This window comes from Simochromis diagramma, unplaced genomic scaffold, assembly GCF_900408965.1.
Source record: "Simochromis diagramma unplaced genomic scaffold, fSimDia1.1 OVJJ01000320.1, whole genome shotgun sequence".
NCBI classification, from domain to species: Eukaryota; Metazoa; Chordata; class Actinopteri; order Cichliformes; family Cichlidae; genus Simochromis; species Simochromis diagramma.
In genome coordinates, this window is record NW_024386773.1 from 10,757,213 (window position 1) to 10,784,461 (window position 27,249).

The 27,249-nt window shown below is 41.9% G+C and overlaps 1 protein-coding gene across 4 annotated transcripts in view; it reads right to left on the reverse strand.

Moving 5' to 3' along the window:
- Nucleotides 1–525: 525 nt before the first annotated feature.
- The window catches only part of cbfa2t2 (CBFA2/RUNX1 partner transcriptional co-repressor 2), a 37,412-nt gene continuing 10,688 nt past the window's right edge, over nt 526–27,249 (reverse strand). The window contains exons 1-11 of one of the 4 annotated variants that reach the window (XM_040007726.1): nt 22,508–22,912; nt 10,765–10,923; nt 10,335–10,576; nt 10,153–10,242; nt 7,838–8,022; nt 7,489–7,742; nt 5,798–5,883; nt 4,780–4,972; nt 3,338–3,406; nt 2,987–3,177; nt 2,080–2,421 (exon numbers count right to left, since the gene is read on the reverse strand). In XM_040007726.1, the coding sequence (XP_039863660.1) occupies nt 2,080–2,421; nt 2,987–3,177; nt 3,338–3,406; nt 4,780–4,972; nt 5,798–5,883; nt 7,489–7,742; nt 7,838–8,022; nt 10,153–10,242; nt 10,335–10,576; nt 10,765–10,897 (1,785 nt within the window). In that variant the 5' untranslated portion in view covers nt 10,898–10,923; nt 22,508–22,912. Of the gene's footprint in view, nt 2,422–2,986; nt 3,178–3,337; nt 3,407–4,779; nt 4,973–5,797; nt 5,884–7,488; nt 7,743–7,837; nt 8,023–10,152; nt 10,243–10,334; nt 10,577–10,764; nt 10,924–13,161; nt 17,310–22,507; nt 22,913–27,249 lie in introns of those variants that run through there. The other 3 variants (XM_040007746.1, XM_040007735.1, XM_040007719.1) reach the window with 3 other exon arrangements.

Below are 27,249 nucleotides of genomic sequence, written 5' to 3' on the forward strand. Positions count from 1 at the left end.
CATTATACATAATACATGGCAGAACTTTAACTCAACCCACTTTAGAGTAGTCCGTTCTCACCAAGAGCTTACTTCATTACTTTGTACCTTCAGACTTCAAAGATGTGTCTTGCATTTTTAAACTGGACTCACTGAATGATTCAATAAAGAGACAAAGAGGATGTAAAATTCACTGCCATGCAGCTTTTTGAAAGAACCTCAGAACTCCAGTTTAGCACTTTCATTACTGCTATTATTATCTATTATTTGACTAATTGTAGAAAAATACCTTATTATATCATGACCAAATAACTTATGTAGTCATATTTTATACAAAGGAGCTGTTTTATTCACTACTACTCTCTAATATCGTACATTAACATTTGCAGCTGATTGTGATTATGTGAAAAAAGGAGAATTTCTTAATTCAGTGTCAACCGAGTATATATGACACCTGTATTAATTGACACATTTTACTTTATCGCATATTACCAGGAAGACCTTTTTTTTTTGCATATTTCTAAAAATGAGCACAAACATCAGGGAAACGCTTTGAAGTAACTCTACTTCTTTATTTCATACTTCATGTCAAGATATGATTTCCATATGAAGTTATGTCTCATAACAAAAAAAACATGTTCAAAGAATGAAGAGGAAAAATTGTGGCTCACAAAATAAAGGCATTCTCTCATAATATTCTTTACAAAGTCATCTTACAACACATGGAAACAAGCAAGTTTCAGTTGTAACAGCAGAGTACCATAAATCAAATTTCCACACTAAACATCTGACTTTCACCTAACCGTCAAGTTATACAAGGTTTCATTGTTACAAAAGAACAAGAACGGTCTGTACATACAAATACAGTTAAGCTCCTGAGATTCTCTGTGGGACAGAGTCAGCGCTCTGCACCTTCACCACGGCGTTGTCAGCATCAGTGAAAAATTCAGCTGAAGTGAAACGGATTTAGTTTTCATAGCTTAATACCTGTATTTGTTGGAAACGGTGCTGGAAAGCATACTACTCCTGTCCACTGATGCAAATATTACAGTGGTGGAGGTGTTCTGAGCAACATCTGACCTGCCATACACAGCTGGTGATATGAACAAGTGCCAAAGTGAAATTGCAGCCAGAGAAACGCCCAAACTGAATGTTTCTGTGCTTACTGGATCCACCACCATCACTTTGCCTGTGTTCCTTCTAATGATTGGAAATGGCAAAAAAAAAAAGTAATGACCAGAGTTTAACTTTTTTTTTTAAAGTAAATATGACGTGTGGGCGTTAGTGTAGTATTATCTCTTTTTCACAAACACAGTTACAAGCAATTACAATAACTTTCTCTTTAGCGACTTTGGTGATGCAAAGGTCTTGAAATACCTGAACAATATTTCAGTATTGCTTTGACAAAAATAATCATATGCTTTACAATATTCACCGACAGCACGACTCTTTGACACACATTCACACATATGATAATCTGACAAGATTGGCGAGCAAATATTTATGTATACACCGGAGCTGCGGAGACGGCTCTTCCGTGGTCTACGGTCAGATTTTTCCTACAGGATGAAGACAGATGTTTTAGCGCTGGTACTATTACACTGTTTACAATTACCTCCACCTCCTCCCAAGCTTAGATTTATACACATCAAAGTGAGGATATTGGTACATGGGGGGAAATATCTTTATACCTCATTGTTCTTTAATCTCCTGTGTTTGTTCTCGTATGCCTCCCTTTCATAACTTCCACGCTGCCACCAGAGAACAAACGGAGATCAACCAGTTTTTTTCCACCCCTCACACATCCAAGATTTTGGTTTTTGGACGATGAGAAACACGTTTCCATCTGCTAGGGAGATCTGTTCATCCAATTAATGCATTCAAGAGGAGTCCTTCTGTTCTTTGCCAAAGCCAAAGTCCCAGTTGACATATCACTCAAACAGTCATCCATAATCTGTCCTTTTTTATCTGCCAAAGAGTATGTTGAAAAATCTGTTATCCTAACTTAACCCACAAATAGTTCCCTCATGCTGCTGTTTCAGTTCTTCCCGGTTTTTGAAGAGGGTAGGTGACACATGCACCGCCAAGGTCCTTTGCCTCCTAGTGTCCGTTCGTCTCAGGGGCCGAGGCAGGGGTGGAGGGAGTGGATGAACGCGAAGCGACTGAAGCCTTCTCCCCACCTGGACTGCAGACTGAAGGCACACTGTCAGGAACTTTGACCCCAGCCAGACCAACAGGAGACACGACGGTGGCGGCCGGTGCTGCTGTAGCCACGGCAGCCACTCTGCTTGCAGGTACCGGTTTGGGTTGAGCCTGAAGTCCTGGGCTGCAGATGAGGTGATGCCTCTCCCAGTCTTTGTGCTGGCAGAAAGACCCACAGTAGCGAGCGGCGTTGCAGCCGCTGCACGTCTCGCTAGCTTTGCGACCACAGTTCCAGCAACACTAATGAGAGAGGAAAGATAGTTCATTTCTATCTCTCACTTGTACAAACTGCATTTGTATTCTTTCATTTTTAAATAAACCCCTTACAAAACAAAACTACAGTAATTTGTTAGACCATTTGGGGGCAGCAGAAGCAAACGCAGCAATGAATTGGAGCAATCATTGTGAACTTGTATGCATACAGCTGTCTCAGCAGATTCAGCAACTAAAGCATTCATTTTGAGTAATTTTTCTGCCCTCCCACTGAGTCCCATATGGACTCCTTACTAAATCATGTGAGGCCCTTCAACATGTTCAGAAAAATCTATGTGTGGAATCATCACGATAAACACAGTGCCTTTTTCCACTTTAATCTAGTCATTTGCACCACTGTTATTGCTTTATTACACTATTAATCTGTAATTGCTATTAAAAATGACTGTAACTCTAAATTATGCATACTTGGAAGTTTAAGTGCATGCATGCATACATGCATGCATACATACATACATACATACATATAAAACACACACATATATACACACACACATCTTGTTGCAGTAGTTCCTCTGCAGTTCTTGCTCACCTCACTGGAGTCCTCTTGTTCATTAATGACCATGATGGCATCTTCTTGAGCCTTCCGCTTGGCCTCAGCCACAGTCTTTTCCATCTTGGCCCTCTCAGCAGCAATCATCTCAAATGCTTTCTGCTCAGCCTCTGCTACAGCTTTCTGAACCTCTTCCATGGCCTGACGCTTAACTTCATTCACCGCTTCTTCTATAGAGAAGACAAGAGATTTAGGTGGGGCTCACCTTGTTTTTACTGTGCACACTTGCATAAGTAAAGCACACAGCAATCTGCTAAGTGTGTCAAAATATTACTTTGTAAATGCAACAACTGGTTGAGTCTTTATACTAATTTTGTTTCATGTTCTTACCAGCTTTTCTCCAGATTTCATCTGTAACATATGCTGAGCCTGGCCGTGGAGCAAAATCACGCTGAGAGTCTGCAGGGGAGGCAGAAACGGAAGCAATTAGCACCTGCCGGGGCTTTGAAACTTCATATATTTATTTATTTTCATTTATTTATACTGGGGCTGACACTCCTTGAAGGTGATGGGGGCATATAAAAAAAAAAGGCCTGATAGACAGACAGTAATAGTTTCTTTGTCATCTTGACATTTATTCTGTCACTGGTGCAAACAATTCTGAATATCTAGGCCACACAACCAATGTTATTGTTAGTTATCAGAGTCCTGGACGGATCTGCGATCTGACAGCTTCAGAAAGGAATGTGTTTGGCTTGGAGAGAAATGCAGACCATCAAGCTGTGTCAATACTCTGTTTCTTCCCTCAAATCTGTCTCCCTGAATCGTAATTCATTCCTAACTCACTACTGGGCTCTGCTTCTCTAATACTGTTGCCTTTCTTATCTCCTTTTTCCGCTTCTTTCTCCATCACTCACAGCTGATCTCGCCACCTCTTTCTCTTTTTGCCTTCATTTACATCCCTTCTCTTTCACCAAGCCTTTATACACCCCCACTATAGCAGACCAAGCCTAGGCAAGCAGGCAGGCTTTCCGACTGGGAGCCCAGATGGTGCTCTGGCGAGTCAGCTAGCTCTGGGTCTCTGTGCCTGCAGGACGGCAGGACGGCCCTTCTGTGGCCGATATGGCGGAGGCCAATCCTGGCACCTGTCTGTGACTATGGAGCAGCAGGGGGATGGCAAGGCTGGCACGCAGAAAGAACACTGCCAGTACACAGCAGACTGAGGGACTAACTGTGGATGGACTCACTAACACGCTGACGTGTGACTTCGGCGCAGTTCTATTAATGACCACTAGATGATGTAATGACTATGAAACAGAAATGACTGGACATTTGCATCGCCTAAATTAATCTCAGAATGTCCAGATCATTATGTGCTATTATTCACAATGCTTGTAGTTTATCTAGCATCATTATCCCAGAGTGAACAACCCATGGTTATATTTCTTTAGAAAAGACATTTGCTTACCCATTCTAAAGTTCATTTAATGAACTGATCTCACAATAAATAACACTTTTAAAAGGAAATGGAAACATCAGTCTTTTAAACCGAATTGAACTGTTAATCCTTAAAGCAGTTTCCAACACCCAAAACATAGTAGATGTTAAGGGATAATTAATTAATTAACCCCCCAAAAAACTGGGCTTCTGCATGTTACATGTTACTAGCAGGTTAAATATGAAGTTTAGAGCATGTGCAACATCAAGCATTATATAAATTTGGCTTCTTTCTGAAAATCATGAAACATTTACTGTAGTAAAGCAGCAAGCGTATACAATGAAGTTATTGGTCCCTGACAAAAGCGAAACCCAAAAAAAACAGCGGTACCCACCCGACTCAGAAGAGTGAGGGCTGTGCGTCTTGGAGAATGGAGCAGATGCCGGTCCTCCTTTGCGCGGGTCTTCCTGCTCGCTCGAACGTCGTCTCCAGTAGTTAAGCTCCTCACGATCTGACTCCTGGCATCGCCTGAGAACGCTCACTGACCGCCGTGTCTTTTCTACCATGTCCACAATACAGTTCAACACCTTGATGACGACAAACAAAATTTTATTAATTGAGATCGCTTTTAGCTACTTGAGGAATTATTTCAATCTTACATCATTAAGCAACTATTTAATAGCTATGTCTGAAGTTTCAAAAAGTACTTATATCATCAAATCAAGAACCAGTTTCACAAACCATCTCCTTGACTTGGTAGAATTTCATCCCAGTAAGCAGTTAAACATAAATACCTTGTTTTAATGCCTAAAACACATTGACTTATGTTAATAATTGTAATTTCCCAGCAAACTTTTGTGTCTTTGCTATGTTTCTTCTTCTTGTAACCTTTTTAATAACCTGACCATTTATCTCCTGGAAAGGTAGTTCAGGATGTCTTAATCACAATCCATTAAGAAACTCATTAACGTCCACATTCACAGACCTATTGCATAACCCTTTCTTGACTTTATATTTATATTTTACTTCAAATTACCTACAAGCCTTTTTTGCCAATAAATCACACAATCATACGGTCTATTATTTCAATAGGTACCTATGGAAAAGTGTCTTGCTGAGGGAGCATTTCCTACATCATGAAAAGTCTAAGTTCCCCTTAACAGCTTATAATAATAATAATAATAATAATAATAAGTTTAATAATGAACCCCCAATAAAATGTTTGAACCCATACCAAATAAATTAATTGCAGCTTATAAACCAATGATGTCTTATCAGAAAGTTCTGGCCTGCCGATTATGTGTGCTTTTAAGCTGTGATAGATTGCTTTAGTGGTAAACCCCAGTAAAACAAATCACATTCTTTCTGTATCAAAAGTCAACAGCACCAGTGGTGCCTGTCCGCAGACTTACATGGTCCAGATGCCTCCATTCATCAGCCCACTCTCTGTCTGTCAGTCTGTGGTCCACTGGCTCCTCACGGTAGCCCCCATTAGTGCCTGATTGAATCACACACACAAGACAAACCACAGGCCATCATGATTAACATTCTTAATGCAAGAGAAGCCACAAGTGACAGTGGGTGGAAAAACACCTACGCATGTCTATATATGGTAAATAAGTGCTTCTGTTAAAATTACAAAAAAACATATTTACATTAAACTTAAAGACAATTTTATCATTTCCCACCATGAGAAACTAAACAAATTTAAAAGTACTAAATCGAGGCTATTAGCTAAAACTCGAACACACAACAATTAAGGATGACAAAAGGAGTTTTATTTATTTTATTTTTGTTCATGCCTTGATTGAGGGCAAGTGAACATGCAGAGGCAAGAAGATAAAGGGACAGTGAGAAACAAAGATTGAGCGAAAGTGAAAAAGAGACCCCTGTGATATAAAACAGACTCCCAGCGCCCAGAGCTCCAGAGCTTGCACACATCTGGAAGTCAGCTGTCAACCACACACTCACATACACCCAGAACGTCTCCCTTAGCACCTCCCCTCCTGGAGCTCACAGCATTCCAGTAGGGAGACACTCAGGCTGAGTGGAGTGGCTCCACTTCTAAACACAACCAGCCGTTCTGACACTCATTGTAGACTATTACGGCTACACGCACGCACACACACAAAAACAAAGCTAATCTGATTCAAATCCAGTCATTACACTGTGACATCAGCAATATCCAAATACATTTAACAGTAATCAGCGTTTGCACACAAGTTTGTACTCACACAGAGGCTAAAAAACATCCACATGTTCATGCAAGTAGACCCACGCTGTCTACAAAGATGCAAACCACAATCTCTTAAAAATTTGGTAAGAAAGAGCCAACAAGACCCAGCACACAAGGGTTGTTTAGGAGAGCAATGATACCCTCATGCACACTGCCTTCTCAACATCTTCGCTACTTCTGGTTCTCATCAGTGTCCATCAGTTCAAAGCCACCAGTGTGTGGACTGATGTGTTTATGCGTGAGTGTGTGTGCCTATGAGTTAAGTGGCGGCAGGCGGTCGGGAGGCTGTCAGACAGGGGACTAAGGACTCATAAACACAGCACCTCTACCAGGAACATATCAAGGTGTGTGTCTGTATGTGTGTATGTGTGCTACCGATGTTTCCACTGAGTGCTGACAAGCCCCAAATGAAGGCTAGATATACACCAGAGTACATCCAGCTCTCCCTGCCTGGACAGTATGGCTCTGTTTATATACATACGTGGACTCCTGAGATATATGGGTCTTGCCTACACAAACACACAGACCACCCATTATCACATATAGAATATGATATTTGTGTGCATCTGTCTTCATGCAAGTATGTTCATTTCTAAATATGGTTAGCAGCTACTTGCATTCAAACTACTGTAAAGAGCCAATAAAGTTCTGTTGTACAGATGTTCTACAGAAATATGCAAACAAGTTTGACACTACACACTTGTATATTTGGTTCACAACGATGCCTACAACACTTATTCACTGCTGCCACAAAGGCTACAACTGAGACTGAATATGCATCACCTTATCACCCACAATGTAGACTGGAAACAACTTCAGAAATGAAGTTCATCAGGAATATCCTTACACTGAGTTTGCATCACATACCAGGAAGTCGTGGCCTGTCTTTGAGTTCGCGGATCTCCAAAACACGTTGGCTGTGCTCACGGTGCAGGATGTGAGGTGCTGCGATGTCATCCAGGGCGTAATGCTGCAAGGGTGGAGGGGTCGGGTGAAGCTGGGCGGTCAGTGGCAATGGGTGAGCAGGGCTGTGTCGGGGAGCTGGGCTGATGGTGCAAATCCGCTTTGCGGCAGGCTCCATAGCTACAGGTGGGCGTTCACGGAAACCGTTCTCTTTAGCCCTGAGGGGGAGACAGGAGTGACTTAATGTAGCTCTCTCACTGTTTACCTATATATACTCTATGTATTATAGCTCTTTTTTATGCATTTATCTAACCTGCTTGGGCTGTGTCTCTTGGTTCCAGGCTCTGGAGGCTCCATCAGGAGCTCAGAGGAGTCTGGAGAAGATGCCAGAGTGGTGCTTAGCAGGAGGTGCTCATGCTGGGACAAGTACTGAGCTGGGGTCTGCTTGGCTGCCCGTGCACAGTGGAGCAACTCCCTCTGCAGCAAAGGGAGGTTTGCCTGACAAGAAAGAAATGATACTTGTTAAGTTTGATTATGATTTACAGGTAGTTATTTTCATAGAGCACATTGAACCCATGTATAAGTAGACTTTGGCCACTACTCGCTCCTATATCAATGAGCATTGATTTTACTCATTCAAAGACGAACGCAGACAGAAAGAGAGAAACACCAGAAAACCTGATAGTGACAAACAGGAGGGGAGATCTGGACCAAACACACCAGAACTATCCTAGACAGACTACGTTCATGCTGCAACAGAGCCAACAGATACAGTGCAGATCTGCCTCCTGGGGAAGACGCCTGGCTGGAAGAAAATTGGTTTTAAGGGGGGCAGTGACTCCTTGGGGTCTGGCTATAAGGCTAGATCTGTGTCTGGGTGCTGTTCTCCGGCTGCCTCCAAGGAGGCTGCGGCTTTCCTAATTCAAATGAAAATCAGAGTTTTCTAAGCTGCAACTGATGTTGGTTATGAACCTCTTGCAAGCAGCATGTGTGCAGAGCATAATGTGTTGGTCACAGCAAAGGTATGCGTGATGATACAGAGGCTTAGAAATTTAGAAACATTTCAAAACAAATGATACACAGACTTCTCCCTAATTCCTCATCCCCTCAGTTTTTTTTTGTATTTATCTGGGACTGTCTCCATCCAATCTTTCCATCTCTCTTTTGTTCCCTGCGTTTCCCTAATTAGGAACAGACTTCAGTGTGTTTGCAATTACACCACTTCCTTGCTCCCTCCTCTCTCTCTTCTTGAGCAACCAACTAAATAACCAGCCGTTTTCATTTTGTGACTGACCTCTTATTATTATTATTATTATTTAGTATTTGAAACTACATATAGTATTAGTTAAACATCACTTTACTACTCTGCAAAGACCTAGATCTTTTTGTCCATTGAAACAAACATTCCTCTATGCCTCAGTGAGCTGATCCTTACAGTATCGCTTGTAGTTCCCCTATAGACGCAGGCACTTCTGCTTTACGATCGCCTCTCTATAATATCCCTGGGCTCTCCTTTTTTTCCTGTTTCCCATGCTCCTCTGCATCCCTTCTTTCCCTGGGGCCCCAGCTAGCGGACACATGTGCTATGTGTCAGTTGAGCATTGGGTTCTCTGGGCTTCAGCAGGGCGGATGCTAGATTGGCGGCGCCTTGGCAGCTGAATGCTCTTTTAACGGGACAACGGCTCCATATGGCGCAGTGGAGACCATAAAAAAAGGAAGGGAACACTTTATAGGCATGTTTCACACTTCCGAGTTCCCACTTTTCCCTCTCTCCTTCTCATCCACTTCTCTGTCTTTTCTACATTTTCTATAGATCTTGTCCCAACTGCTCTCTTAAGAGAGACTCCAGCAGTTGCTATTAAATAGTGAGAACGCCACATCATTGCAATAAATCAGTAGAACAACAAAAACAGAGCATTCTTGTCTCAGCCACCAAAAGTCTTGATTAACTTTTTCCCCATTCGCAAGTAAGATAGTGTCCGCACACGTCTGAGAAATGTACATTTTTATCATCACCTATTGAGTGCGATGGTGCATGCAGATGTCCAAATGCCTGCCTGTTTTTCGTGACTGTGCGGACTCGTCCGTGTAAAATTTACATCACAATGCACGAAATATGTATGCTCCCCAGGCAGCGGACTTCAAAGAAGTATAAAAGGAATGAATAGCTGTCCACAAGAGACTATAATCAAGGATTTAGACAGACGGAAGGGCTCCAGAGACAACCAAGAAGTAAGTGTAAAAAAAAGCCGCTTTTTATAGCTTGAAGTCCAGTTATACAAGATTTATGGGATGCTTTACTGCGAGGAGCTACTAAAAGTATACACTTGCAGACTTCCCTGGTTACAGAGGGGCTCAAGAGGCTGTTAACACACAGTCATCTGTTGCTTGTCAAGTCAACACGTAAATCTTGACGGTTACTTTGAACCTGAAATGGCCAATTCAATTAACAAAACTACACTTAGGCAACTATCTGATGGGCAACTTTACACCACAAGGTGTAAAACCATTTAACTCAACGGAGGAAGAACACTAGTGCTGTGAAAAGAAAAGGGAAGTAATTCCATGCAGAACTGCACAAAGCAAATACAGAAAGATGGGAAAAGGAGGGGGTGGAGGCATGTTTACCTTGAGAAAAGGAATAACAAAGGGTCGTAAGGGGAAGTTGGTAGCCTCCTGAAGCCGTGAGTGAAACTCCTCAATGGTAACTGTTGAATTCTAAAAGATAGGAAAAGGGAAGGTTTAATTTAAATGCATTTCTATAAAATGTTGACTTGTTTTTCTCTTCAGTATGCCATCATAGAATTTACCACAAGGGCCAGAACTAGGCTTCGGACGCTGTCTCCAATCTCAGGAGAAATGTCGTTGCCAAACTGCTGCAGTGTGGTCAAGAAACGTTTCAGCTTGCTCAGCTGGCGTGCCCCACAGGTGGCTGGCAGCTGCTGGTTAGCCAGCGATGAGGAAGAGGAAGAGGACGGTCCATTGCTGTAACGCTGTGGTGGAGATGGCACTGCATTCAGTGTTGGTGGGGAATGATGATTCCCATTGGTCACTGGGGAAGGACGGAAAACCAACATGAAGAGAAGAGAAATCAAAATAAACCCTGCTGAGTGTGGTTACAACTCCAGCTTGTCTACAACTTTGGTTTGTGAAAAGGAACAAAGACTGAAGAGGAAACAAAAAGACAAGCTGGAAGAATGAGAGAAATTCTTTAAGTATAGATTTAATTATTACTCTTACATGCTGTGGTGGAAAAAGAGGCCGGTCGTGGGCCACTGGGGTTGACAGAAGGTAGGGGTGGCATAGTGGAGCTGGCGCTGCTGCTGGGGGCTGATCTGGAATGAGTCTTAGCATCCACAGGAGAACCGGGCATGGCAGGGCTCTTCTTCTCTCTACTGTCTGCAAAGAGGAAAGAAGGTAGGTGAGGTGAGGGCATCAGAAACCAGCAGGTCTATATGAGTGAACCAAAGTTAAATAACTGTAACTTGCTATGACATCCACAAAAATTAAAAAAAAGAAGCACCACTTTAACTTTACCCCCCATTAGCTCAGTTGTTTAAATCAATTCAAAAGCGTCATGCCTATTGTTACAAAAGACAACAACAATGCCCAGCCCCCTCTCCTCAACCCACTTTGCATGATACAACACACACTGCCAGGGCACCAACCACCCTGCCCCCATCAAAGAGCCAGATGTCTGAAGTTTAGCCCCTCACTCTCACCCATTCAGATCAATAACAGAAGAAATGCTGAAGAAGGCCATTGTGTGGGAGTAGAATGCCTCCTCATTGAGCTCCCCAAGAAATAGGAGAGACAGAGAAAAAGGGACGGGCTATTTCACGCTTTACTAACAAGATCGACAAAGCTTTTGAATGTTAAATGCAACTTCTCAATATGCTATTGACGTTGAATGAGACCACCAGATAAGGACTATGGAGAAAGTGTAATGGGGGATGTAGTGGTGGGGAGATGTGGATCAGAAGCTGTCTTTGTCTTTTCGAGAACCATGAGGGCCGGATCCCGTCTCCATTTAGAGTGGATCAGACTTTTCTAACAGCTTCAAGAATTGACAATTAATAGACAAGCATGGTCTCACAGGTCATAGGTTAGCAGAAAGCAGCTTTTAAATGTGGGTTCATGGTTTTAGGGCTTTGGACTCAATAGCACCCTTTATTTCTTTTTCACAGCTATGAACTCTGGATGGCCTTCAGCCACGAGGTCCGGGTTTATAAAGGCTTAAGTCAAAAGGTTTAAGCTGTCAGTAGGTAACTCAAAGAAAACTGAAAAGAAGCCCACGGAATGAATAAAAGGTACTGTTGTGAGTGCAAAAAATGTGAAAACATGCAGGATTATTACAAAAACAAATGGATCTGAATGCAAAAGTGCAAATTTCCTCAAGTTTTGGCAACAAATCTCTTTTGCATCCTATGCTCGCACTTTCTCAATCTGCCCTGTGCAACTCATCTGTCATGTCTGCAACTCATTATACAGCTTTGACTGTTCTTCCTTCTGTTTTGCAGTCCTCTTAAAACTCTCTCCCTCGTACCATTTCATTCTTTCTCAGCCCCCGTGGCCTGCCTGCCATCACTCCACCTGTTCACGAACATAGGGGGCAGGAAGGAGGGATCTACGCAGACATTTGGACTGCCGTACCCACCACACACGCGGTCTGCCAGTGCACTGCAGGAAGCAGCCTGCAGCACACACACACACCGGCTCCAAAGCTCCGCACACTCCATCCGTATGGCCAGGAAATTAGACTGACATCTCAATAACAGAATCAACGGGGCATATGGCCTCAGTGTCAACACTCTTACCAAGTAAACAACTTCATACGTACACAAAAGCCAGGATTGGAGAATTCAGCTTGAAGTGTATTCCCAAGTTCTTTGACACATTATGAACCATTAACCACTGGTTGTGAACAGTAGTTTGGATCCAAACTGACTGCCATCCTTGTAAGCACCATTTTGTGTTTGACTTTAACTGGCAGGCATGCATAATTCTGCAGAATGTAAACATAGCAACATATTGTATTTATATTCCTTACTGCATGACCTTTGAGCATGCAACAGAAACAAAGCTGCAGCAGGGTTCATGCAATCTTAAGATGTGGCACAGTCTGCTGTTAGCCATGCCAGAGGTAACAGCCAAAGCAGGAGACATCAGGTGTGTGCGCGTGTACTCCTGACAACCCTTAGAGAATTGCCTCTGCTTGTCAATTAGACAGCACACATAGCTAGATGACTTCATCTGGCTTGCGAGCACCTGAGTCCATGGTATAGTCACAGGGCTGTCTCGGGAGATAGCTGTCACAGCAGCCACAAAACGCATATGCACAGAGTGCACAAAGTGGCCTAATGTTAACTCAGGTGAATATTGGCTTAGAGGAGGATGTGGGGTGTTTGTCTGGTCTAAATGCCACCTGTCATCCTTGCTTTAATGCAACAAAGGGAAGGTACACAAAGCTCCTCACCACACATCAACAGGATTACACGGAAATGCCACAATGAATAGGCAATACTTTTGAAAAAAGCAGATAGCACTGTTACCAGTGCTTACTAAAATATAAAACTGGGTACTCCATCATCTCATTTCTGGTGGATATAACCAAAAAGGATTACATGTTAAACTCACACCATATTGTGCTGCTGTTTTTCTGTCTCACGTCTTCATGCACAAATAAGATAATCCACAATTTCACAATCTTGAAAGTTTCCTGACCTTAAGTGTTTGCTTTCTACAACAGTTGTTATCACAGGGATGGAAAATAAAATGCATCTGCAGTGATGGCTGTTGCTAGCCAGGTGTTCCTTGTTTGTTCAGCTTCAGGTGACGCTCATCTGCATTAAAACATTCAGCTGACTTTAATTGCTGCCTCTGCAAGTGATGATTCAGAACGAGGCTCAGAAAGAGAGGAAAGGGATAGAGAAACATAATGTGACTATTCCTGTTGAGCCACCGCTGTAAAAGCAGTCCATTAACTAATGAAATTGCAAATGAAAAGACAAATACACTTCCGAGAACATTTATCGACCTCCTTACATAAAGACGGGATGGATAAGCTATAACGAGTCCACAGAAATAAATCACACTTGATGTGGTGTATAAATAAATGGGTTCAGTGTAAGGGTTTATTAAGCTCATGTTTTAACTCTGAAGTCTAAACTCCCTGTGAGAGGCTGGCAGCTGTGAAGCATGTGTGTGTGTGTGTGCCGCTGTGCGGTGGTGTGTGTACTCGAACCACACTGCTCTCTGTCTTGTCACCGTAGATGAGGTGAGAGAAGATGTAACACAGACTGAACTAATTCATCAGTGAGCACAAAGAAAATTTGTGGCATGTGCAATGATAGAAGTATGTAGGGTCAAGACACACACATGTTAACGCAAACACACGCACATGAAAATAACCCTATGAATTCTTTTTTTCAAGAAATGCTGTCAAATATTTAGTTTTCTTATCATGAGTCAGACAAGAAGACATCAACAGGATGTTTTTTGGAGGTTTAGCCCAGCTGTGCGTACTATCTATGAGAAAGAAAGTCAAGCTTATTACCCTAGTTTTGCACGACAGTGCCTCACATCTCATCTGACTAAAAAAAGTTTAAATATAGCAACTTAGAAGTCTCATCAAAGTGAGAACCTGACTTTGTGGTGACGGTGACATCTAACAGATGCAAGAGAACCGGAGTAACTACAACCCTATTTTCCTCTAACTTCAGTGCTTAGCTTCCTTTAACCTTTTCTACATTTTGTCCCAAGCATGGCTAAAAAAAAATACTACACGAAATGACATTTGTAACTCTTAATTAAACAGCGCACAAGTATATCTTCCAAAATGCTGCAATCCTAATTCTAGTCTACGAAGTCCTGAAGTGAAAGGATAACACATACTTTAAACAACTGACAGAGGCTTAGTATTCAACCAGTGAAACACTTTGAAAAAAAAAGAAAAAAGGAAAGCAATTGATTTCAAAATTAACCAGGTTCCCTCTCCTCCTCCTCCTCCTTCTCCTCCTGTACCATATGGATCTAATCGGCCAAGAGCTGGCCAGCTGGGACTTCCAACAGTCACCTGTGAGAGAAGGGGGGGGCAGAAGGGACTGCTGCAAACCCTTCCTTTAAGCCAAGGCAGCCCGGCCCACACACACAAACACACACACACATCTCTGCCTTCCCTCCAAGGAGAGGAGGAAGGAGGAGGGGGCACAGAGGGGAGGGGAGGCACGAGGCAGCTGAATGCGAGCGAGTGGACTTAAATGCTAGAGAGACAAAGGCTGCACCTGGTCCCCGTCCATCCGCGCACACAGCCACAATACAGCGCACATCTGTTCCTCTATCCTGCACTCCGTTCTGACCTCCACCCACACAAACACAAGCACACACACACACACACAGCACAAGGATACATGAAGCAACATACACACCCGCACACAGCCACATCCACTTTTAAAATAGATAATAGTCCATGTCCCTCTCAGTGCCATACTGTTGCCAAACAACGAGTTACGTGATTTTGTATTTTATAATATCCAGTTTGAGAGATGAAGAAACTCAGGTGACATCATCTCTGCTTTAATCAACTTCATTTACATTAATACCCTCTTGGGACTGACACCTCCTCAACTGTTGCAGCAACACAGATGCCTTGCTTCCATGTAACAAATCGCAGACCCACATGTTACAAATGTATTTTTTTAGACTATTAAAATTGACATCTATAAAAAAAGAAGACTTTTTAAATTTGAATTTACTCCCACTATAGAACAAAGCCTGGATAGCCCTTTACGATAACAGTAACGTGACTTTATCACAGTTAGCATCTGACAAAATGGCTCCCACATTAAAAATGTAATATTTGTTACATTTTCACACAGAGTTTTATAAAGCACAGAGGGAGACAATGAATTAGTCTGCGAATCAGAAGCACCAGAGATAGAAAAGGACAGGATGCAAGCAGAGCGAGGAAAGAGGTGTAGGATGGGAGGAAAGGAATAACAAGGACAGAAAATACTGTTTTCCTTTGGTTTCATCAGAAGGACAAGCCTGGTTGTTAGACTCAGAGCCAGGCTGTTTTTCTTGGCTTTCATTACCACCTTCCAGCCTCGTAGACTACATATTTGGATAAAACCCAATGTCAACACTCTGCTTCCAACTCTGCTAGGAAGGGGAACGATAGGAAGGTGGCAAGGTTGACAGTACAGGGAAAAAGCAAAGAAAGCTGTAGACGTAAGGAGAAGGAGGAGGTATGACTTTGGACAAAAAAGTACTCTCATTCTCACATATGAGGAAGCACAGACATGTCTCCGAAGTGAATTTATCACATGTCCCTATGACAGGCTGATGGTGAGAGAAGCCCTCGCATATCCTCATCACTCAGAGAGATAATTGCAAAAACACCACCGTAATCCAGCGTGCCACATAGTGAAAAAAGGAACTCTGGGATGGAAATATACTTAGTGGCAAACTGAAAAGGAAAACGAAAAAGAGGGGACAGCAAGGCAGACAGAAGTTGTCTATAAAAACTAAGAATGAGCAGTAAAAAGAGGTACAGTGACGTGATGCTGGAAGCAGAGGCGGCTTGGCAGAGGCTGGATAACAATATGCACAGTGTCCATGTGTATGAGGTCAGACCGCAGGGAGAAGACTGACTGGATGGGATCTGAAGTTGCTGACCTTAAAAACACTTGAAAACACCACACACCACATTGCAGTCACTGATTGCTGTTAGATTTTTTTTAAAACATAGCAGTGGATCAGAAAGGCAGAAACTTAATGTGGTGCATATGTCTGTGAAGGTTCTGGTAAATCTGGGACTCCCCACCATTTGACCTTAGAACTGAAGAAGCTACTCGGATGAGAGGTGAAACGTCTTCAAGCAACTTAAAGAAGTCCAGACACTTTTCTTTGCAAGCTCCTTTGACTTAATGTGGTGCAAACACCTTTTACAGAGCAGTATAAGTTACTTCAACCTATACTGCTGTTAAGTTCTTTTAGAAAGCCCAAATATTTAATGCCCAGGTATTTCAGACACTGAAGACACTAATGAATGCAAATATTGTTATTTTTGCTTTAAGATTCTTGCATGAAGGGTAATACTCATATATCTGGGAAAGACTCACACCGAGCTTTGTTCCATAATCAATAGGTTAAATGAATGTGACACACATCTGGGCCAAAGTATAGAGCTCTAAGTGTATTTGTGTCATCCTGTCCGTGCATTGTGTGTGCGTATTAGCCCTGTTCACCAGGTGTTGCCTGCCCAGGGCGCATATAAACATGGCCACACAAATAACAACAGTGGCACTACAAGGACAGTTCAAATCTGTCAATCACACACACACACACACACACACACACACACACACACACACACACACACACACACACACACACACACACACACACACACACACACACCAGCCAGCCTTCTCTGAGCCCAGTGGATTATCTGCCTATCTGGTTACAACCCTTCTCACCTCTCTGTAACTAATTGGTTAGCCTGCCCATCAATCATCAAGAGACTGATGAGTCTTCAAACTCAAAACCAGCAAGTGGAATATAATCAGTGGCAATATTCATGGAAGCATGACAGTATAAAAATTACGTTGCGTAGCCCCCATTTTCTCACCCACTGTACATGTTTCATGATGATGATCTCAAATCCATATTAACATACATTCACACACGTGTGCACAATAAAGCACACATTGAACTAGTAAATTACAGTAATCCATAAAACAAAAATACAAGCTCTACAGGGAGTGCAGACTTATTAGGCAAATGAGTATTTTGTCCACATCATCCTCTTCATGCATGTTGTCTTACTCCAAGCTGTATAGGCTCGAAAGCCTACTACCAATTAAGCATATTAGGTGATGTGCAACTCTGTAATGAGAAGGGGTGTGGTCTAATGACATCAACACCCTATATCAGGTGTGCATAATTATTAGGCAACGTCCTTTCCTTTGGCAAAATGGGTCAAAAGAAGGACTTGACAGGCTCAGAAAAGTCAAAAATAGTGAGATATCTTGCAGAGGGATGCAGCAGTCTCAAAATTGAAAAGCTTCTGAAGCGTGATCATCGAACAATCAAGCGTTTCATTCAAAATAGTCAACAGGGTCGCAAGAAGCGTGTGGAAAAACCAAGGCACAAAATAACTGCCCATGAACTGAGAAAAGTCAAGCGTGCAGCTGCCAAGATGCCACTTGCCACCAGTTTGGCCATATTTCAGAGCTGCAACATCACTGGAGTGCCCAAAAGCACAAGGTGTGCAATACTCAGAGACATGGCCAAGGTAAGAAAGGCTGAAAGACGACACCACTGAACAAGACACACAAGCTGAAACGTCAAGACTGGGCCAAGAAATATCTCAAGACTGATTTTTCTAAGGTTTTATGGACTGATGAAATGAGAGTGAGTCTTGATGGGCCAGATGGATGGGCCCGTGGCTGGATTGGTAAAGGGCAGAGAGCTCTAGTCCGACTCAGACGCCAGCAAGGTGGAGGTGGAGTACTGGTTTGGGCTGGTATCATCAAAGATGAGCTTGTGGGGCCTTTTCGGGTTGAGGATGGAGTCAAGCTCAACTCCCAGTCCTACTGCCAGTTTCTGGAAGACACCTTCTTCAAGCAGTGGTACAGGAAGAAGTCTGCATCCTTCAAGAAAAACATGATTTTCATGCAGGACAATGCTCCATCACACGCGTCCAAGTACTCCACAGCGTGGCTGGCAAGAAAGGGTATAAAAGAAGAAAAACTAATGACATGGCCTCCTTGTTCACCTGATCTGAACCCCATTGAGAACCTGTGGTCCATCATCAAATGTGAGATTTACAAGGAGGGAAAACAGTACACCTCTCTGAACAGTGTCTGGGAGGCTGTGGTTGCTGCTGCACGCAATGTTGATGGTGAACAGATCAAAACACTGACAGAATCCATGGATGGCAGGCTTTTGAGTGTCCTTGCAAAGAAAGGTGGCTATATTGGTCGCTGATTTGTTTTTGTTTTGTTTTTGAATGTCAGAAATGTATATTTGTGAATGTGGAGATGTTATATTGGTTTCACTGGTAAAAATAAATAATTGTAATGGGTATATATTTGTTTTTTGTTAAGTTGCCTAATAATTATGCACAGTAATAGTAACCTGCACACACAGATATCCCCCTAAAATAGCTAAAACTAAAAACTACTTCCAAAAACATTCAGCTTTGATATTAATGAGTTTTTTGGGTTCATTGAGAACATGGTTGTTGTTCAATAATAAAATTATTCCTCAAAAATACAACTTGCCTAATAATTCTGCACTCCCTGTAGACACAAGAAAACAAAGCTAACATTAAGGCTGGCCTGTTTTGGACCAGGTGTCAGAGGCTTTATGGCCTCGGCTCAGGTCCAACCAGATGTTACATCACCACATGGCATGCTGAAGTTAAACTGCAGGTTTTGACTGAGACTGGGAGACCTGGTACAATGGCTTAGTATTGGGGTTCATGTTTAAGTTAATCTTATGGATTTCTTTTATACATTAATCCTAAAATGCTAAGAAGGAAATGGATCAGCATTGATCTTGCTTTCAAAAACATACTGTTGGCCAAACACATGAAAAGGAAGGAATATGCTTAGTTCACAAGCAAACCATAAAAAAACTACAAAACAAATATAAAGCCGGATTAAAAACGTCTTAAAGCTTCCAGGAAAAAAATCTGTGGGATTTTGGACCGTTTAGTATCAGTGCACTGATTTCTCAGCTAGTGAATGTGGGACATGTGAGAAAGGACAACTCTGGACCATGTCCCAACCTGACTCTCTTAACATTTTCTGGAGTTCATGCTTGAAAGCAGCACAACTGTAGTAAAAATCTACTTTTTTCTAAACCTCGACTATGAAGACGACTAATCTGTCACACTCGGATTTTGGCGATCCAATCACTCAAAGCTGAGTACCATAAAAGAAAAACAACAACAACACGGAGCTGTGGGCAGGCTTTGCCCAGCTGTATAAAAGACCAGAGCTCAACAGCCGCTGAGAGAGACAGATAAGTCAAACAAAGAAGCCGGCTGTGCTCAAAACAATGTGGAGAATGAGACAATGATAGTAATGGAGGATGGGTAAACGTGTGAGCTGAGGTGTGTTTTGATGAGTGTTATTATTGTGTATGAGTACTGTATGGTTTTAGCAAACATACGGGTAAGAACACAATGTATTCCTTATTATATATCTTGGGAAAATACGCAGCGTACTGTAGCTGCAACAGAAAATGCCGTGGAAGGAAAATATAGGTTAGAATGATTTAAAGTCTCAACCAAATCGCAATAGGCAAAAGACTGTTTTTGTTAGTGAAATGTTCTCATTTACATCCACACTTCTTCAGACTGAGGCAAAGATGGGGGGTGGAAAGCCAGAGAAAGGAGAAAATAATGACTATGACAGACAATTCATGGAGAGAGGCAACGCCACCCATTTCTTGTCCACCCACACACCTAACAAAACAGCAAATGCATTTCTTCTTCTTTTTTTTCTCTTGAGTATCACTTTTTGACTTTTGGGTTTAGAATTGGAAAATTACACAATCTTTCCATAAAATTTGCACAAGTTAAATGCCCACTTTTCTACCCGGTTTTTTTTAGGGGGGGTAGAAAAGTGGTGTCCGTCTGTGTGCGCTCATGGTTAAGTCTTGGACATTTCAGCTTGACACTGAAATGACTTAATGCAATGTGAGAAGGAAGGTAATGCTGCTGAACAAAAAACAAGGTCTGTGCCATACCCTGACCTGGCACCTATTTTAGTCACGTTGAGCCAAGTGATTTAGTCCTCTGCACTACGTACAGACTATTGGTAACATGCCACCTCTTTCATCAACTCTGAAAATACAAGTGTTAATCTTCTATTTTCAAAGTCACTATATATCAACCCAAAACTATTACTAAGTAATATTAGCTCTTACGTAATTTTACAGCGTATTAATTATATGTTGATACTTCTTCTCCACATCAGCCCAGTGAATAAAGGTTTTGTCATGGGTCACCGACTGGGTTTCTCAGGTCAGTGAACCACTGGAGGAGAGCTCTTAATAACACACTTTGCAAGGTGAGCTAAGTTACAATATCACTGGCCTGCAACAGGAAGGACGGCCAGAGTGGGGGTGCCTACTGATGCTAAAATGTCTCTCGGTACCCACTAACACTCCGGGTTGTTACTTGTATTGACTGCATAGTCTCGGTTGATTAAATGATGTGACCCTTTCGTGTCCACACACGTAAACATATAAGCAAGAACATTCAAATTCATTCATAAGCACACGGTCTCACTGAACCCCTGGGGCCAGATATCACAGACCTCGCCACTGGAACTAATAGAGCACTTCCTGCAGCAAACTCTTGAAGCAGCTGCTCTGTTCTGCGTGTATATACACATGGTGAAACAGGGGGTATTCTCTGTAGTACGCAAGGGTCATGGTGGTCTGTTTCTCTATGTATTACTTTGCTTCTGGCAGAGAAACTCAGCTGGGTTTGAGGTCAGAAGAAAAAAAGCTTCAGAAAAGCTGTAAGGCAAGCAACCTTGTAGTTCAGCAGACACAATGTCTGCAAGACACCTGGCACGCACATGGAGACACGTTCACTTCCTTAGACTCAAAAATACTGTACGCTTGTGAAGTGTGCAATCGAAAACTTCAAAGCCACATAAATTTAAGACAAAAACTATAACTGCTCAACAGGAATGAATGTAAGTGGGATCAAATTTCTGAATAAAAGAAGCTTGAATGTCCTCTGCACAAACACATACACTAACTCACAGATACAGCACGGTGCCTGTTGTCAGGAATATGACACAGTCCAGCAGACCAGACAAGGGTCTCTGGTTTGAGTCTGTGCAGCCGACAATTAGTCGCTCCCATCTCCCCGATGAACTGGCCTGGTCTGGTGTGACACTGGCCAGGTCTCTCTGCCTTTTCTCTTTCTGCGTCTCCAGTCAGATCCTCCCCGCGCACAAGAAACATGAACACATCCCCTGCATGGCACTGTAAAAGGCCAACTCAGACAAAATATACAGCAATGCAACAATGTGACATTTGCACTAGTATCAACGTCTCCACTGATGTCAGAGTGTAACATGCAGGCACAGCGTGAAAGACAGACACAGCAGTTTCCCTCCTCTTCCCATATGTCTGGGATACTGTACAGCAGATGCACACGTCTTCTTTACCTAGTTTCTTCTGCTCTGCTTGCCATGTGGAAAAACTGATTACTATCTGAGGAAATGACAGCTGAGAGAGATAAGCCCCTTTCACACACAAAGTCACTCTAATTGCTCAGTTTTTAAAAAAGAAATCTGGTTGAGGTTGCCGTTTTGGCTGTTCACACATGAATCCCACAGAGGAAAAAAAAGTATGCTCCAGATATCACAGCCAATCCAGCTAGATTAAACTTTGTGGAAGAACACATTTGGCTCCATTGCACCAATTTTGGGGAATGCTGCAACTTTTTTCTCATAGTAGTTATCTTTTTTTTCCTGCATACTGAGACAAGCAACTATAGGACCAACATACATTTCACTAATAAGGTAAGGAAAGAGAATGGTGAATGTGAAACAGAAGAGCAAAAATGTTCTGTTTATTGTAGTTTCTCTAAGAAAAGTCAAACCACACAGTCTTGGTTAAATGTTAAAATATTTCTAAACATAAGTACAAATTAGTATTTTTTAAAAGGCAATTAATATTTTGCCCATATGGCAGGAGACATTTTCTGTGCACAGGTAAAAGAGGCTTCTACCTCACTCAACAAGGATGAAGAGATAAGGATGAGGCACCATCTGTACAGCACAGAGCAGCTCTGGGATTTAGGATGGAACACACACAGAAACACACAAACTAGGCACATAAAGTGGACTATCTGCCACACTCACTCACTCGTGAAAACAAGGCATTTTTCACACACAAACACAAAAAAATCCTCCAAAAACTCATATTGGAACACGCTCAGTCCTACCTCCACTCTAGTGTAGAGTCCACTCAGTCCTTTGAGAAACTCAGCTGCAGTATTGGGGTTTTGCTTTCTTATCCTTTGCTTTTTGTCCCTTCTTGTGACTCCGCACCTTCATATGTCAGGCATGTGTTTGCATTCCCACATATGTGAGCCCCAGTGTGGTGAAGGCCAGAGCCAAAGACACAGATGGCACCCAGATGGAGACAGATAACCGAGCAGACCAGCGAACACTGCACTACACGCGCTCTTACTTACTTTAATTTCGCTCATGTGAAGCTCTCTCTATCACTCTTACTATCTCTGCTACCGACTCCGCCACGGCTGCTTTACTTAATTCTCTCTCTTTTGCTGACTGAATTTCCGTCCTCTCTCACGCTTGCTCTCTCAAGCTCTGTCTCCCACCCTCTCAATCTCTCTTTTCCACCTCTAGCTCCTCCCCTATTTTCCCACACACTGTCCCATCCTCTGTTTTCATGGGTCGAGTGTTCCAGCAACGTCACAACCCCCACTCCCCGAACCTCACTCCCCTTCCCCTGTGGATCCTGGCCAATCATCCACTGCTGACTGGCCCCATTCAACCTGCATTCAGTGCAATGGACCTTGCAATTAACATAACTAATTGCTTTGGCACCTAAAGGCTAAACAAGAGGCTGTGCCAAGCAAGACAAAAGTACATGCGTGTGTGTATGTGTAGAAGTGGGGGGCACACTCTCTCCCACCCCCTCAAGAGAAGTGGGGATCTCCCCTTAAAATGTTTTTATACTAACAACCCTCCCTCCCCTTTTCAACCCTTTCGGTGTAGCCCTCTTTTTTTTTTTCTTCAGTTCCTTAATGCAGCCAGCTCAACTCGCCTTGCCAGCAAATGGACTGAGGAGCACTTGATGAGCATGAATGAGTTATTCTTCTCTCCTCTTCTACTCTCTTGTCCTCTGCTCTCCATTTTGACTGAGTTAAACTTAAATCACTGCCTGATTTATGCACGAGACAAGTAGCAGGTTAAGATATTTGTGCCTAGCTGAGGCTGGGCAGTCTACACATATCCAGAGAAAATATGACCTGGATTCAGTTCATTTTAATATTTTTTTTCTCACGTGAAATACTATGATCAGAAATACTATGATCAGAAATACTATGATCAGTTAAATAAAAGATCAAGTTTGTTTGTTTTTGTTTACTTTACTGTACTTTGATTGTTTTATATAGCACTCTTCACAGGATGAAAACCACAAAGTGCTTCACAATAATATAAAACTGATAAACATAACACAGCACAATCAAACATACAGCACAAATCTAGTTAAAAGCTAGTCTAAATAAATGAGTCTTAAGATGATGTTTAAAGGAATAAATACAATCCAGGCAACGTAAAGATGGAGGGAGAGAATTCCACAACCTGGGGGCCATCGCTGTAAAAGATCTATCACCTCTGGTTTTAAAACGTGTTCGGGGGACTACCAACAAGAGGGAGTGTGAGGTTCTAAAAGATCAGAAATATAGAGAGGAGCGTCACAATTCAAAGCTTTAAAAATCAGTACTAAGATTTTAAAATGAATTCTAAAATGTTCTGGAAGTCAGTGTAATGAGCATAAAACTGGTGCAATGTGCTCTTTTAATGTAACTAAAGACACATCCTCTACCTTCTGTTTTCGAGACCACTTTAAACCACTCTATGGGTTTTGGATCAATTTGACAAGGCAAAATAATGAGAACATAACGATCCAGCCAAGGATGTTCACACATACACAAAGAAAGGCAATGTGTGTTGAACTCTAATAGAACTATCCCCAGACTTTCCCCAAACAACTTCTAAATATGGAACAATTTGCAATCTATCAGGTCCACAGAAGAGACCAGAGTGAACGGGACCCTGAAGGACAAAATTTAATGTTCTCAGTGAAACATGGTTCAAATGTTAGATTTTTAAGGCTTTTTGAATCAAGTTTTTGTGAAGCTTTCGAATCAAAGAATTGCTACAAACACATAGCAGTCAAAACCAGCCACAAGAGCCAGTTTTAATATAGCCACATTATTACACAGCAATCATCCACAGTTGTTTCTGTTAAGATCAAGTAAACACAGAAAAGAAATGTACCTATAGTAAACTATACAGTCATAAAAGACTTCACTGGGGGTGTTGATGTTGCTGTGGGCTGTCAAAACCTAAATTGTACTGAATATTCTCCCTTAATAACCTCTTTCTCTGCTCCTCTGTTGTAGAAGGCCTGCTCTATTCAGGGTGCATCTGGTCAGTCAGCAGGCTCAGAGGAAAGACCAGGTGGTTGTGAGAAAGGGAGAGAGAGGGGGTGAAAAGGTGGGGAAATTAGGAAGCCCAAGCATATGAAGCTATACTGTTACCAGTACGTGATGGCAGCACATACTGGAGGCGCTAACGCCAGTGATAGATATCAGATACTAACTGATTTAGATGTACAAGCAATGTCTTTAGTCTTTTCCACCATTATTGGCTTGAAAGTCCTCATTGAAAGCCCAAATTTAAGCAACGTCACATTTGACCAACATAAATATTTTCAGAAAAAGGTTATGTTAAGGTTAATACACACAGCCAAAGCTTGGTCAGTGTATGCCATTTGCTTCATAAACATTCTTTTTCTAGGGTTCGCCAAATAAAAGACAGCTATCTTAAGGCGAGAGTGTTCTTAAAAGCAATAGAGGCGAAATGATTTGTTTCAGTGCAAGAAAAATGATTACTTTGAGCTGTTGTATAATAAAAATACAGAGCTGAAAATGAGCATAATAGGACATTTGAAGGATAAATGATTTGCATATAAATACTAAATATACAAGGCTGCGTGCTACATTACCCAAAAAGCTCTTTGGAGAAGTAAGGTAGGCAGAAGATGAAACAGGCGAATACATCCATTCTATTGATTACATGGATGGATGTATGGATGGTCTGTTGGCACAGGGAGGCTTAACAAGACAGGAACTATGTGTCATTTTAGAAAGTGGTTCCCACACAATCCCCTTTATGCAGTTTTTGGACAGACAACTGGAAAGAAACCATGTCCCTGTCTATCTATCTATCTATCTATCTATCTATCTATCTATCTATCTATCTATCTATCTATCTTACCTGATCTTAGTTTTATCCTAAATTTACAAATAAAGTTTTGATTGACTGATATTGTTTCTTTCCATCCTTATCGTCTGCCCCGCCCCTTAGTTTCACCTGTGTTTGATTGTTTCCACCTCCAGTGCCTAATCACGAATCATCCCTGCGTATGTGTATATGTATATATTCTGTAACCAGCTCCATCTTTGTCTAGTTCTTCTCAAGTACCTCCTTTTGGATTTCTGTTTTACGTTCACTTTTTAGACGTGCTTTATTTTTATTTTGTTGAATCAACCATTGAAAGGTTCACCTATAATGTATTTATTGTGCCTAAATTTCATTTCTCTCTTCAAAAGTTTTACATAACAGTGTCCAATGCATTGTTACACACTGTGATGGTTCAACTTTTCTTTTTACAACAAACCCTCTGCTGAGATTTTGAGATCACTACACTCACTACACAAAAACTCTTTCCAGAAGGGTCCCAAATAAGGAAAACAATATATTCTATGTTAGCCTGTATTAGTTCTATAAAAACTTATCATGGTGCATGTATATATTTTATGCGTTCTTTTTACTGTAGCTGCTCAAGCCTCTTGCAGCTGTTTGTCATTGTGTGTATGTGTGAGAGATAAAGAGTGAGACAGAGACAGAACCAGAGACTGTGCAGCATCTGTTACTGTTCACACGCTCCCGAGCCAAACTTCTACTTTTAGAAAAAGTAAACAACATTTTTTAGAAAGGCCAGAAAAAAATTAGTGGAAGATGGATGAAAAGGGGAAATATATGGGAATATGGTGATTGGGTAAACAAGACAGAACATTAGGTCCTCTGTGTGTGCCTGTGTGTGTGTGTGTGTGTGTGTACACATTCAGGACCGCTGAATGTTGATGGGAAAGAACAGAAAAAAAGTTGAGCGTATCATGTGTCTATTCCTTCATTTGGATTGCTTTATTATACCCTGCTGAGTACTTGAGACCAATCCAAAATTAATTCCATCCAATCATTTTTAACACAGTTTTACACGGTTGGATCACTGAATGCATGTGTTTCTAGTGAAAACTGTTTTCTAATGGGTCATTATTGTGATGACAGATACGTTTATAGCTCTACAGCATATACAAGTGGCGCAAGTACAGAAAGTAGAATACCGTGTTTTTACACTCACATAGCTGGTCCTCATACAAAAAACAGGAATGCAGAAATACAACAACAATGGAATCTGCCTGTATGATGCCTCACGTAAAGAAAATAATAATCCGACACATTAACAAAATTGAATTAATCCAAATATACTAGTGGTTCTAGAGGCTACTCATATGTTGATTGTGCATGCAAATAATTTACTGGGTAACGTGGCTGAATGTTTAAGGAACTTCAACTGAATGTTGAGGCCAGCCAATCATTTTACCTTTGCAAGCGTAGTAGGCGGGCCCAGGTACGTACGTTCTTTTAGAGCAGAGCTACAGATTAAAAATGCCCAAGGCGAAGCGTTCAAAGTCTGGCTGTACTTCACAGCAAAAGATGCAAACTCAGCAGCCTGCAACAAGTGCTTTAAGCTGATACTGTGCAAAGGAGGTAACACCTCGAATCTGATGAAACACCTGGCGACGCATAGCGTTTTTTTAAAAGCTGAGAATTTGATAGCTTGCTGCGAGACCTCACACCGAGC